Genomic DNA, 13,599 nt, shown 5'->3' on the forward strand with positions numbered 1-13,599 from the left:
CAAATTTTTAAATTCTAGCTGTTTATTTGTAATAAAAACACCTCAAATCATTTAACTTTAAAAACAACAAAAAGGACTGATGACTTAATTGTACATGTTTTAGACATGTAAACTTAATTTATAAAAATGGAGTAAAAGATTTTTTAAAGAATGAAATATTTATTTCAGTTGATTTCTCTAACCAGTCCAATACATTCTTTCCTCTTTCATCTGTAATGTTAATATTATAATTGTTTCAGTTATGATTTTTCATTTTCATAGCTGCTTTTCTCTGAAGTAATCCTTTTCTGGGAGAGGAAAGATAACCTAATAGATTTTTCTATTTTTAATTTCATACGTTCTGTGAATTTTTAATGCTAATGCTTTAAAGAATCCCTCTTATTTAAATAAGATATTTGATAAAAAGTATTCCAGATAATCTTTCCACTAAATCTTTAACAGCAAAGCTTAAAAAAAAAAAAAGTTATTACCATATGCTCTTTAATGCCTAAAGCAAAGATCTAGTATGGAATTGGGAATCATAATGAGGTCAATCTCAATTCCATCAATGTTATGTTCTATTAAAATCAAATCCAATCACATTCCTCATTTCAACCCAGCATGGCTTGGCTTTGAGGTATATTCAGAAATGCACTTAAATTAGAAGAGAAACATTAACATTTTATCATATGAATACCACTAATGGCTCAGAAGATTAGCAGTAACACATTCTAGAGACTTCCTCCACGGAAAATGTACTTTTAATAATATTCTTACACACCTAACCCTAGCTGTGGGAGGTGTTCAGGAGGAGTTCAGGAGCACTGGATTAAAGAAACAGAGAGAGAGAGAGAGAGAGAAAGAACTATCAATGAAAACACTTCAACCAGAAACCAAGTTCCATTTGCTATTTCACCAGAAAATGATTCTTCATTTACATCATTCCCAATTAAGTGAAATAAGTGTTGCAATCCTCTGGTGAAGTGTGGATCATCCTAGATTCTCTATGAGTTATAATTAACTTTTTTATGTTTAGGAGAATTTTTTGGGGGCTGAGAGGAGTTTAGATTTTTTCTGCTGCCTTATTAGGACATGGTACAAATTCATTCCAATCCTACTACTCTATTGTCTATTCTTTATCTGTGTAGACATATAGCCCACAGGCTTAAAACATTCACTACAATCTTAATTTGAAGTCTGAAGTAGGCTGGTCTCAACAGAAACAGTTTCACTGAGAACAAGGAAATATGATGGCTAGTCCCTAACTTGTAACAGGAATGTATTCTTTAATACTTTATTTCCTTTGAATAAATTCAATTTCTTGAGTGCCTAAATTATAACCAGCACTATTGTAGATGTCAGATATAGAAGCCATGGCCTAATGGAGATAGTAATATATATCTAAAGACCAAAAATGAATGGAATTAAAGACCTTTTAAGCTGTAAATTCTCTTAAAGGTCATGAAGAAAGAGTCATTTTACATTTGTAAGAACTAAAGCCCAGAGAGTTTAAGTGCCTTTGCACATACCACAAAGCTAATTAATAGTCTGCTGGGGCTAGATTCCAGAAGCCTGATTCTTAGCCATTGCTCATTCTGAGTATGAACTGAGAGAAAAGCTGCAGGGAGTGGATGTTACCATACAAAGTATGCGGAGATGAATGTTGTAAAAATTCAGTGTGGAAAAGACTCAGGGAATGGCCATCTTTTCTCTCTGAATTTCAATTACTTCTGAAATCACCTGTACTTGGAGTCTTAATCTCTAATAATTTAAGATGAGCAAATGTGCTTTATTCTAAAGTATGTTGAAGTAGGGGCTTTACTTATGTATGTGAAGGAAACCAAACTATATCACCTTAAGATCTGCCTCGACATAAAAATTATTTTGAGCTGAAGACAATTAAGAGATAACAAATGCAGGAAAAAAACTTTCTACTCTCTGCCTGTCATGCCCAAAGGCAGGATAGAACTTCTCCTTTCACTGAAGACAGACTCTTACAAACTCGGAGAAGGCACAAGAGGATTCTGTAGACACACCTAACTCCATTAGTCCCCTCTCATATATTTGCCTTCACACAGTCTGCCATAAGGCTGAAATCCCTCTCCTTTGTCCTGTCATTTCTCCACAAATTTATTGTTCTTTGTTGAAATGTTATATAAACCAGAGTTCTAAGTCACCATTTTGAGTTACTTTTTATAAAGTTTTCTCCTGTGTGATGTGTTCTGCATGCATTAACTGTTTTTTTTTTTGTTTTTGTTTTTTTTTTTTGGTCAACCTGTCTTTTTGTTCAAGACATCTAAATTCCTTCACAAGTTTAAAAAAGCCCTCACCAACCTTAAGCTCCCTAGAACTGTGAGCTAAAATATCAGCACTGAACTGAACCCTTTGGGCATTAATTCTGAGACCCTTTTAGGAATGTTTTCTCATAGCATCTGGTGGTCACACATTGGCCAATGGAACTCTATAACTGTTTTATACTCTGAAAACAAGTGAAAGTGTGGAAAGAGAAGGTAGTAGGAAAAGGGAAAGCAAAAAAGCCAGAATTAGGGAACTTTAAAGATGGAATGAATTATAGGTGTGAATGCCTAATTTTAATATCAACAACAAATTTTTATTTTTTATTTTTTTAAATTTTTTTAAATAGGCTACACAACCAGCATGGAGCCCAACATGGGGCCTGAACTCATTACCCTGAGATCAAGATCTAAGCTGAAATCAAGAGTCAGGTGCTTAACTGACTGAACCACCAAGGCACTCTATCAAAATTTTTAAAAATGTTTTCAAATCATTAGTTCCTTCCTTTGAAGATTAGTCTGTAATGTTTATAAAAATATATTAAGCCTAGCAAAATGAAAACTTTTCCAAAACTATCATTTTTAAGAGCTCTAGAGAATAAATTAGGTTTATTTATTTTTGTTAGTACTAAGTACCATACTAAATCTATTGCCAACATGTTCTTTATTCTAAATTCAAGTATCAGATATGTAAATGTATTCTTAACGCCTTGGTCAGTAACTATGAAAAATGGTTCAAATATGCCTAGATGACTTTACAATTGGAGATAATTAGAATAAGAGCTGTGGAACTTCTTTTTAAAAAAATGAGGGAAGGCAGAATGAGAGGATTTTTTTCCCTGACTCCCTCACCCTCATGAAGTCTTAAAAAAAAAATTATATATATATAAAATATATAAAAAAGAAAAAAATTATATATATATAAATAAAAATATATATATCCCAGAAATCAAGAGGGAGAAGGAGAGAGAGAGACTGAGAGAGAAAATAGACCCCTAGAGCCTGGAACAAAAGGTGAGCAATTCCAAGTGACTCAGCCAGAACCTGTTAGATTTGGGGATGGTAGCAGGAGGAGCTATAACTTCATAACTGAAACAGAGCACAACACATTTAAAAGCATTTCATTAAAACAATGGATGAAGATAGTAAAATATTTACTATGGGAAAGGGATTAGGAGATGGAAATTCTTAAATATAATAAATTTTTTTACTAATTTTAAGACTCACAAATTGCATTAATATGATATATATATTTAGTATGCTTCCTTAAAATTGCTTTAATATTCATAAAATATTTATGTAAATGCATGCAGTGAGTTACTCCTTACCTCTGTCTCCCAATCCTATAGTTCTCATTAAACTCAACTCAAACTCAAAGTTGCCTACTTGGAGAGTTTTTCAGAAGCCTAATCATTCTGGCAAATTTATCTAACATATTTTCTCTTTTGTAATTTATCATTATTGCCTTTGTTAAATTGTTTCTAAAATCCAACCATTCTATTAAATTTTCCCTGATGTATAAAAGATTATGATTTTTCCACCCCAATTAAGAAACTTCCATTACTCACACTTCACATGCCATTACCTGAAAGACACTCATTTCTTTTATCCCTACCAAGCATGACTTTTATAGTTAATGTTAATATTTCATAAAGCCCTCATGTATTTTGGAAAGACCACCATATTTTTTGTCTTATTCTGGATGGCTTTTGTTAACCTAATCAAAATGACAATGTCCAAGTTACCACCACAAAGCTTATAGCACTCAACACTGCATTTTAATACCAATTAGCAGTTTTCTATCCATTTTCTGTCTTAATGTGAGAAGGTCACAAATTCAATGCTCTGTTATTTCCCCCAATTTTTAGTTTAGTATCATCTTATAATAGATGGCAGCTTACAAAATCTTGCAAGACCAAGAGTGAAATCACTTGTAAAGGATCTTGTAAGCTTCAGTGCTTCTAAAGGTTGGTGGCTTGCCATTACCTACACCCTCTAATCTAGACTTTTACTACCTAAGAAAAGAGTTTATAGGTCAAGATCAAGGAAATGTATATTCATTAATGATACATTTTCAACAAACTATATATAAGATGAATCATATAAGATTAATTTATAAATAATTATTTTTAGTTGCCAAAGGATGAAGACCTATTCAAGAATATGTAAGCAACAAATGGGAATTAAAATGAAAGAAAAGGAAAAGGAAAGGAAAAAATAATCCCTCCCATGTTTTCTAAATCTCCCAATATATGTACCACACTAGAAAATGACAGAAATGCATGCATAGATATACCCACCTCAGATCATACACTTCCATATCCTTTTTATATTAATTAAATGCCCTTTGAATTAATTTTGTGACATAGTATGTTTGAGATGTAAGATGGAATGGAAACTTTCAATATAGTAAGCCACTCTTAGCTAGAATCTTATGTAACATCTGAATCTTTGGAGAGCCACAAAGTTTTGCAAATTTCATTGATTTCTTTGACTGATGTAAATTGTGAGTGACTCTGTATTGTATCGGTCAACTCTCCGATGGTTCCTGCTGACTCTGCAATAAGTCACTACATGGTCCAAAGCACTGTAAGGAACACATCCCATCTTTAACCTCAAGCAACAGAGCTCACTCTGCCTTATTTTAAATTAAATACCCCCTAAGTAATTGTGCTCAAGATTGGAAAAGTTTTTGCCTCCTTAAACAGCGAGAGTATGAACTAATAGCATTGCCTTTTATAATTTTGAGTATAAAAACCATTTGGGGGACCCGAGAAGAAAGGTAGCCTTCAAGGTGTAGGCCTCAAAGCAAGGAATGAAAACATAAAAGGTGTTATGGTCTGCTTTAGACATCTTAGAATAGAGAATAATGGTCTCAGCTCCTGTCCCCATTCCTCCTGTGATCAGAGCTCCATTTGCAGTTAATGGCGACTCCTTCTATAGGAGGCCTTTTAGAGGATGTGTGGATTCTGAACAGAATCACAGAACTGAAAAGTGTCACTGAAGGTAGCCTGTGGGCTGCTCACCTCTTGCAGGTTCATAGACAAAGGAGAAAAAAGAAGCGACACAATCAGCGGGTATTCCAAGAAGCAAGCAGGCCTGAGATACTATCCAAGTGGCACAATGCAACACAGAAAGACACAATCCTCAGGCCACAGGGTTCAAATCCTGGCTCCCTTGCTTACTAACCACAGGAACTTGAGAATATCTTTAGTCTCTCTGAATCTGACTTTTTTCACCTGACAAAGTACAATGCTAATCATTCCTACGTTGCATGGCTATTGTGATTGTCATGTGAGATAAAGTCCATAAGACAACCAAGGACAGTACTAGGCATCTAGAAAGTGCTCACTAAATTCTAAGTGTAAGATGACAATGGTGGTGGTGGTAATGAAAAGGATGTCAGCTGTGACAGCCACTATTATGAAGACTATTCATAATCCATCCTGTGTGTCATGCTGTTTCTGTCCTTTTTTTTAAAGAATATCTTTTTTATTTTAATTTTTTTTCAGTGTTCCAAGATTCATTGCTTACGCACCACACCCAGCGCTCCATGCAATATGTGCCCTCCTTAATACCCACCACCAGGCTCACCCAACCCTCTATCCCCACTCCCTCCAAAACCCTCAGTTTGTTTCTCAGTGTTCACAGTCATGTTGTTTCTTGTCCTGGAGATTTTACACACTCCATTCCTTCCCTCCTATCTGCTTCACCAATATACCACCTCATCCTTCTGAGAAATTAGCCAAAACATTAATGTCTCCAGGGAGACTTGTCCTGAGCCCATCTGATTTGGATGCCCCTTCTACTCTTTACATCAACCAGAACAAAGTGTAGATGGCTCAGCGAAAGCCACTTGGAGAAGGTAAGTTCTAAAATGGGATTTAAAGATGATTGGGTTTCTATATAATCCAGAACTGTGATAAGGGATGAAGATAGATGGGTAAATGAGACATGATTATAAGCTATAGAAATGCTCCCAGTCTAGACTTAGAGCTACATCAAAATTGTGGCAAGAGCTGTAATAGAATTATGTATAAAATTCTGTGAGAACACAGGAGGAGGGCATTAATTAAATTGTGGGAAGACAGAAGAAGTTTCATCAAACATTTCAGTTATAAAATAACATCTGAGTTGGACCCTAAAGGATGAGTACAAAAAGTTCCCTGAAAGGATGCTAGCACACAGCTTGCCTTCATATTTATACAGGCAAACCATCTCTAAGGACTATCAGGGACACAGCTCTCACTGAAGTAGCGATAGATTATTTCACTTACAAGCAAATGAGGGACAAAGAAATAGAGGGGAGTAGCTTATATTTAGCTTTTCATTTGTTCCAAGGGTGATTTTTAATCAAAGCAAGTCTCGATGATGTGAGCACAGAGGCAATTTGGGGCGCTAATACCAGCTCAGGTGGTGGTCAGGTTACATTTGCTTCTCAGTGCTGGAATTGCTGGGTGGTTAAATGAATTGATGATTGCAAATTGCTTTGAAAATACACAATGCTGAATAAACGCCATGAATTACTGTTGTTCAATATACTCAGGAGACAAACTTGCCTCCAAACAGAAGGTCTCCAAAAGATGGACTACATTTAAAGACATTTAGGAGATTTTCATTTCACAACAAAGATAAATTTTTTTTTAGCTAGGTTTATTTTAAAGCCATCATAATGCCTAAGGATAATCTTTTTAAAATGCCATTATAACAGAATAAATCTGAAATTGCTCATAAATGCTACTTACAGGAAACTTGAAGAAAAAATGCATTAAACTAAAACAGTTTTGCCATCTCACTTATAAATAAATTATAAGACAAAAAAATCCTCACATGGGAATGGTAGCTGTGATGGCCAAGAGCAAATAAAAAGAAACAAATTAAAGCTATCTAACCCATATAAACACATAGGGCTCTTTTAAAAAGATGATGGAGAAAACCACTGGGAGAAACTCACATTTGATTCAAATAATCATTCTTTCCTTACTTCAGATGGTTTCAGCATATCTGTAAATCCCACCAACTCTATCCAATATTTACAAAAACTTAAATGGAAGTGAGATTAGTTATATAATAATGGTAGTAATACTGATGACACCTTACATTTCTATTATGCTTTCCAGTTTATATAGTAACTATAACTATCTAATTTTTAAAGAAGATTTATCTTTTTGAGAGAGAAAAGAGTGAGTGCAGCAGGGGGAGGGGCAGAGGGAGAGAGAGAGAGACTCTCAAGCACACTCCATGCTGTGCACGGGACAGGACACAGGTTCCATCTCCTGACTAGGAGATCATGACCTGAGTTGAAACCTGCAGTTGGATGCTCAACCAGCTGTGCCACCCAGGTGCCCAAATTATCTAATTCAACACACAGCATGCCGTGAAGTGCATAAGACAAGTGCTACCTTTGTTTTCTTTTGTGTGTTTGTGTGTGTGTGTGTGTGTGGGGGGGGGGTGTCTTGTAGGGTTTTTTTTTTCTAATTTTTAAACAAACAATTGAGGAAAAGAGAGATTATATGATTAAAAAGGCTGGAATCCCAGAGCTGATAAGTGTCAGAATCTAGGTTCTTCTAATTTCTAGACTAGTGATCTAATGACACTATTTCCAAACACTGAGTAGAACTTGTAAAGATTTATACCCAAATAACATAGAGTTTTGTGGCAAGCTTTGAAAGAAACTGGGAGGAAAAAAGTAACAGATGTCTTTTGATATCACAACAGAATTAATATTTATGGTATTTAATTATTAAAGTAACAAAACTGGGGCACCTGGGTGGCTCAGTGGGTTAAAGACTCTCCCTTCAGATCAGGTCATGCTCCTCAAGACCTGGGATCCAGCTCCGCAATTGGGCTCTCTGCTTGACAGGGAGCCTGCTCTGCGCCCCGCCCCTCCGCCTGCCTCTCTGCCTACTTGTGATCTCTATTTGTCAAATGAATAAATAAAATCTTAAAAAAAAAAAAGAAACAAAATTATTTTAAGAAAAAAAAATGTATTTCCATAATAAAAATGGAGAGGTAAGAATGAATTAGAAAAACTTGTCTCAAACTGTATCCATTGGAACACTCATTCCATAAGATTCCAGTAAGCTATGTGAAAAAAATTTTTAAGGTAAAATATATTTGAGAAATGTTGCTTAGTATGTCTCTTTTTTTTTTTTACTCTTGATCTATATTAACATGCAAAAGGTTCTGAGACAATCTGAAGCCAGAAAACCGTTTGTCTAATGGCCTCCAAAATTCACATATTCTATCTTTGTGCTTCTTAACTAGGGTATACATTTGCCTGAGTCAAAGATAGATTATCATGTAACAGAAATATCCAAAACTACAAAATAAATATGGTACATACCCCTGAATGACAATATTAATTATTATTTTACTAGTGAATAAGAGGATGTAAAAGATTATTTTTAAATTAAAACAAGCAAAAGACTTCCTCCAAAGCAGTTCTGCTGACGGGAGGCTGCTCTACTCCACACCGAGACACTTGGGGATACGAGTCTAGCTCCTCCTCCCATGATTATTTCAGGGGAAATGTTCGAGAAGGAATGGGATCTGAAACCTGGAGAGCATTGGCATGTCCGATAGTCACAGCAACTTGAACACCTCATCCAGTTTGGATTTATCGGTTAAAAATAAAAAGAAGTAGATCAAGAGAAAAAGAAGCCTAAATTAACACACCATTAGAGAAAGCTTGTTTGTCTGCTCTATCTTCCACAGAGAACCATATTTTGCTGTCATTGTGAATGCAAATTGTCATCTTAGTTACTCAGATTTAAACAAGTTCAGGTATGAATCTTTTACAGCTGTTTCGGGGTAAGTGTTCAATTCTGTCAAGGAGGAATCTGCTTATGTTAGAGATCAATTAGCACAGCATTAGAAAGTTTTCCTAATTTCTAAGTGAGCTGCTCACTTAGTTTCTGCATCCCTTAGTTAGCTGCATCCCTTTGTTTCTTTACTATATAGCTTTGTATATAGCAATTTCAGGGGGAATGATAATTTACATGATGCCCCCGGGTCTCCAATTTGAAAGTTTTGAGTCTATGGATTGTTTTGAGCTAATAACATGTAGAAAGAAAAAAAAAATGCAATTATAATGCAGTAAGGTCTCTGAAGTCCAGAGACCTACACCCTGGTTCCTGTTTTGCCTTAAACTAGCTGTCATTTAATTTGCTCAGTTTCTATAGGTGACACATGACAATATTTGCTGAGATGATCATTCCTAAAGGCTGGCAACATACACACATGCACACAGGCCCCCTAAATCTAATATCAGAATGGAGAGGATAGTAAAAAGACTAATTACCTAGAATTGGGATTTTTCTCAAATGTGACACTCAAAATAAGAAGTGATGTTTCACACATAGTAGGCACTCAATAACCGCGTAGTTGAACTGATATGGTAAGGGAGGGACAAATATTTTTAAAAGAGGCACCAAATCAAAACAGGCAAAAGAAATGGTAGCTGGCAGACATGAAGTAATAAAGAAGCAATGTAAATAGAGATTAGAAACAAAATGAAGTGGGGCCTGCTAATTACTGATAAGGAAATAGAAACACTGAGAAACTGTGAGTGAATCTGTGGCTTGAAATTTCACATACAAACAATAGAACCTTGAGGACCTCAATCAATCAAAAAGTGATCTTTTAACATTAGTAAAAACATAAATGTAAAAACTAGAAGGGGTGGGAAAGTAATTTTTGTTTTAGGAAACTTAAAAAAAAAATCTATCAGGAACAAGGCAGGTGGTCTATTTACTTACAGTTTAAATTTTTTATACTGTTTGAACTTTTACTAGATATGGGAATTTCTTTTCCTTTCTTTTTTTTTCTCCCTTTCTTTTCTTTCCCTTTCTTCTCTTTCCATTTAATTATTTTTAAAAAGTTCTAATAAAACAGAGTTTTTAACAAGAAAATAAAAGATTTTTAAGTATTATAGTCCCAGTTGACTAGATTCTACATTTATCTTAATGAATAGAAAATAATTAATTTGGGGCAAATTCTGGGATAAATATACCAAAGTTGAATCCATAATTCATTTATTTTATAAAATAACTTACATGATAGGATTGGAATATTAATAACTTCAGGATTTCAATATTACATTGATTCAAAATCCAGTGGATCAGTACCTTATTGTCAGAGTTTAGGCCAATTCTTGGGAGTTTAGGCAACTGCAAAGTTAGAAGTCATATAGTGTCCAGACTGCCCTCACTTCTGACACTAATTGCAAGGACATTTGGGATATTCCAAAACTACCTTCCGCCTTGATAATTCTCTAAAAAGGCTCGCAGTAGTCATTGAAAGCAGTTCTATCTATGGTTACAGTTTATTACAGCAAAAGGATACAAATGAGTATCGGTCAAGGGATGAAGCTCAAAGGGCTCAGTCAGGAGAGCAGCAAAGTAGCTCCCATCGTTCTCTCCCGATGGAGTCAGAAGATGCTACTTTCCTGGCATGGGGTGTGACAATGTACACAGAATGTTGCCAACAAGGGAAGCTCACTTGACATTCAAGGGTTCAGAGTTTTTATTAGGGTTACATTATGTAGTTCAACTGATTGATTGCCCACATGGTTGATTTCTAACACCAGGTTGACAGGTACCATGTGATTCAAAGCCCCCATCCTAAATCACCTGTCTTTCTCACATCATAGCTCAGATATGAAAGTACTTCTAGAGACCATAATTGTATTACAAATAAAAGTCAATATTAGCTTTTTTAGGAAGGTAATACCAAGTTTTTTTTTTAATTATGTTAAGTCCTACCTAAAAAAAAGCACCATGTTATAATATAATTAAATCATGCTTTAATATTCAAAAATTCTTTTAAGTCTATTATTCAAGGAAAATTGAAAATTTTATAATAAATTATTATATTAAATATTAATAAATCACAATAAAATGCTTTACAATATGACATGGACTAATTAATAAAAGCTATTTTTATATCTCATGCAATATCTTTAAGGTCCAAAGATAAAACAACAATGTTACTATGTAGGACATAATGAATTCAGAGTCTATGACCCATTCTCATTCTCTTTAATGCTCACCAAGAGGTTCCCTTTGGTTCTATATACTGTATGTATTAGCACTCTGGAAACTGCTAATCTGTGGGCATAAGGAGGCAACTCTCACTCAAGAAGAGGAACTATTGAAAACAGGAAAAATTTCTCTCTTTCTTTTTTTTTTCTTTGTTTATCTACCTTTACCCAGTTTGAAAAATTTTTAAATTTAGCTGGGAAAAATAATAAGACAACGCATCACTTTGAAAATGTACTTAAGGGGATGTAAAAATGTTATAACTTCAAGTTTTCAAATCATGCATAGAAATCTTTTTTCTCTGGTTAATAGCATTCTATTAAAGATAGCAACTTTGTGGGGCACCTGGGTGGCTCAGTGGGTTAAGCCTCAGCCTTCAGCTCAGGTCATGATCTCAGGGTTCTGGAATCGAGCCCCATATCATGCTCTCTACTCAGCAGGGAGCCTGTTTCCCCGCTGCCCTCTCTGCCTGCCTCTCTGCCTACTTGTGATCTCTCTCTGTGTCAAACAAATAAATAAAATCTTAAAAAAAAAAATAGCAACTTTGTATGTTTATTCATTCCCTTAACTTACAAAGAAACCCATTAGATACCATAGGAATATAATAGCTTACAAGATTATCTCTAAGTGTGGAAAAACTTAGATCTATATATAATATATAATGATCTATAAATATAAGTGTGCTAAAGTTATAGAGAGGACATGCGTGTTTGCCTGGCTAAGAAATGTAAAAGAACAACAATGGCATGGAATGAAGGACACTCACTGGGCTGATAATATGTCATTGCACCTTTAGATGTGTAGAGTCCAGAGTAGCACATGTAAAGATGAGGGCTATAGTGGAAGAGATTTTTGAAGCCTCTTCCTCCTTATTGGTCCCATCATGAAGGAAGTACCAATTCCAAAAGTCCACCATTTTTTTTGTTCAAATAAGGAACAGAAGACCTGATGTCAGTTCTAGAATTTGAATATTTGAACAACAAAGATCAAAACTTTGCCCATTAATAACAATTATGTGGAACCCTAGGGCTGCCCTCTGTTCTGCTATTTCTAAGACTAGATTATCAATTTTTCCCTCAATTTTCTGGGCAATCCCCATAATCTTTCAACAGATCCCAGCAATACTCTCACTTCTGCCTAAGTAAGTGAGGAGTGGTTTCTGATGCCTTCAATCAGAAAGCCCTAACTAAAAGAAGTCCTGTATCCAAGAATGGTAAACAGCTATGGTGCAGATACCTTTGGTTAAGATAATTGATGCAATTTTTCTGTGTACTTGATGAGAAGCTCAGTTCTGTAAGCTAACCAAAAGGTATATGAAGACATGTTTCCCATCTCCCCAGTAAGCTTTAAAGATAGCTAGGGAAACAGAAATCACACATGGGAAATGGTTACAGAACTAGGAATAACTAAGTTTCTAAGGAAAAAAGAAAAGGTCCAATATTCTGTGCAATAGCTGTTTTAGAAAGGGAAAGAATGGAAGAGAACTAAATCCCAGAGACTGGAAGAAGATCAAGATTGAACACAAACTAGAATTTAAATAAATGATCCCCGTTATTAAGAGTAGGAATAAATGAATTTCAGTGAAGAAAAATACTTAATGCATACACTTAAACAAAAGCAATAAAATCCCTCAACAAAGATATTAATAAATTGAAGGGATATTAATAAATTGAAGAGTCAGGCTCTTCATTGATAAAATGCACAGGAGTAATGCAATTGGTAGTGTTTAGGTTCACTAAAAAAGATGCACACACATAACAATCTTACCTCTGCCAACCCCAGATATACCCTGTCTTAAAGGGCTCTGTCCAGGCTTCAGAAGATGAATGCGCTGGAGGCTCACATGGAAAGGTAGCAGGACAGAGCCACCGGGGTAAGGAGACGGAAAGGAGGACCTACAAGAGAAGAGTGAAACTGAAAGTAATGTGGCTGTTAATGTAAAGAAGGAGAGTTACAGCAGAAAACACTTCAGACCAGTGGTATTTCAAACATTTCAGAAGACAGATCTGTAATTAATGCAAAAGGCAAAGTAAGAAATAATGACAAATGAAAACAACCAATGGTATGTACAACATTATGTCTCAGTTTTGAAAAGTAAGTCAAGCCTTTTAACTTGCCAAGAGGTTTTTTGTTTGTTTTAAGGGCCCCATCAGACATAAATTTCTAGGAGTCTGAGATTTTATACATGGCTTGACTGAGGGATAAATCACTCTCTGGGGATATCTGTTCTACAAAGGCTAAGAACATGGCGGGAAATCTAGAGAGACTGAAATTTCATAATACCT

At 35.1% G+C, this 13,599-nt stretch overlaps 1 protein-coding gene across 1 annotated transcript in view; it reads right to left on the reverse strand.

Annotated features, from left to right (window-relative positions):
* The window catches only part of LOC116589954, a 321,862-nt gene that overhangs the window by 32,855 nt on the left and 275,408 nt on the right, over window positions 1-13,599 (reverse strand). Inside the window, exon 6 of the mRNA XM_032341688.1 lies at window positions 13,082-13,209. Within this exon, the coding sequence (XP_032197579.1) occupies window positions 13,082-13,209 (128 nt within the window). The remainder of the gene's footprint in view (window positions 1-13,081; window positions 13,210-13,599) is intronic.

Source organism: Mustela erminea, chromosome 1, assembly GCF_009829155.1.
Source record: "Mustela erminea isolate mMusErm1 chromosome 1, mMusErm1.Pri, whole genome shotgun sequence".
In the NCBI taxonomy this organism is placed as follows: Eukaryota; Metazoa; Chordata; class Mammalia; order Carnivora; family Mustelidae; genus Mustela; species Mustela erminea.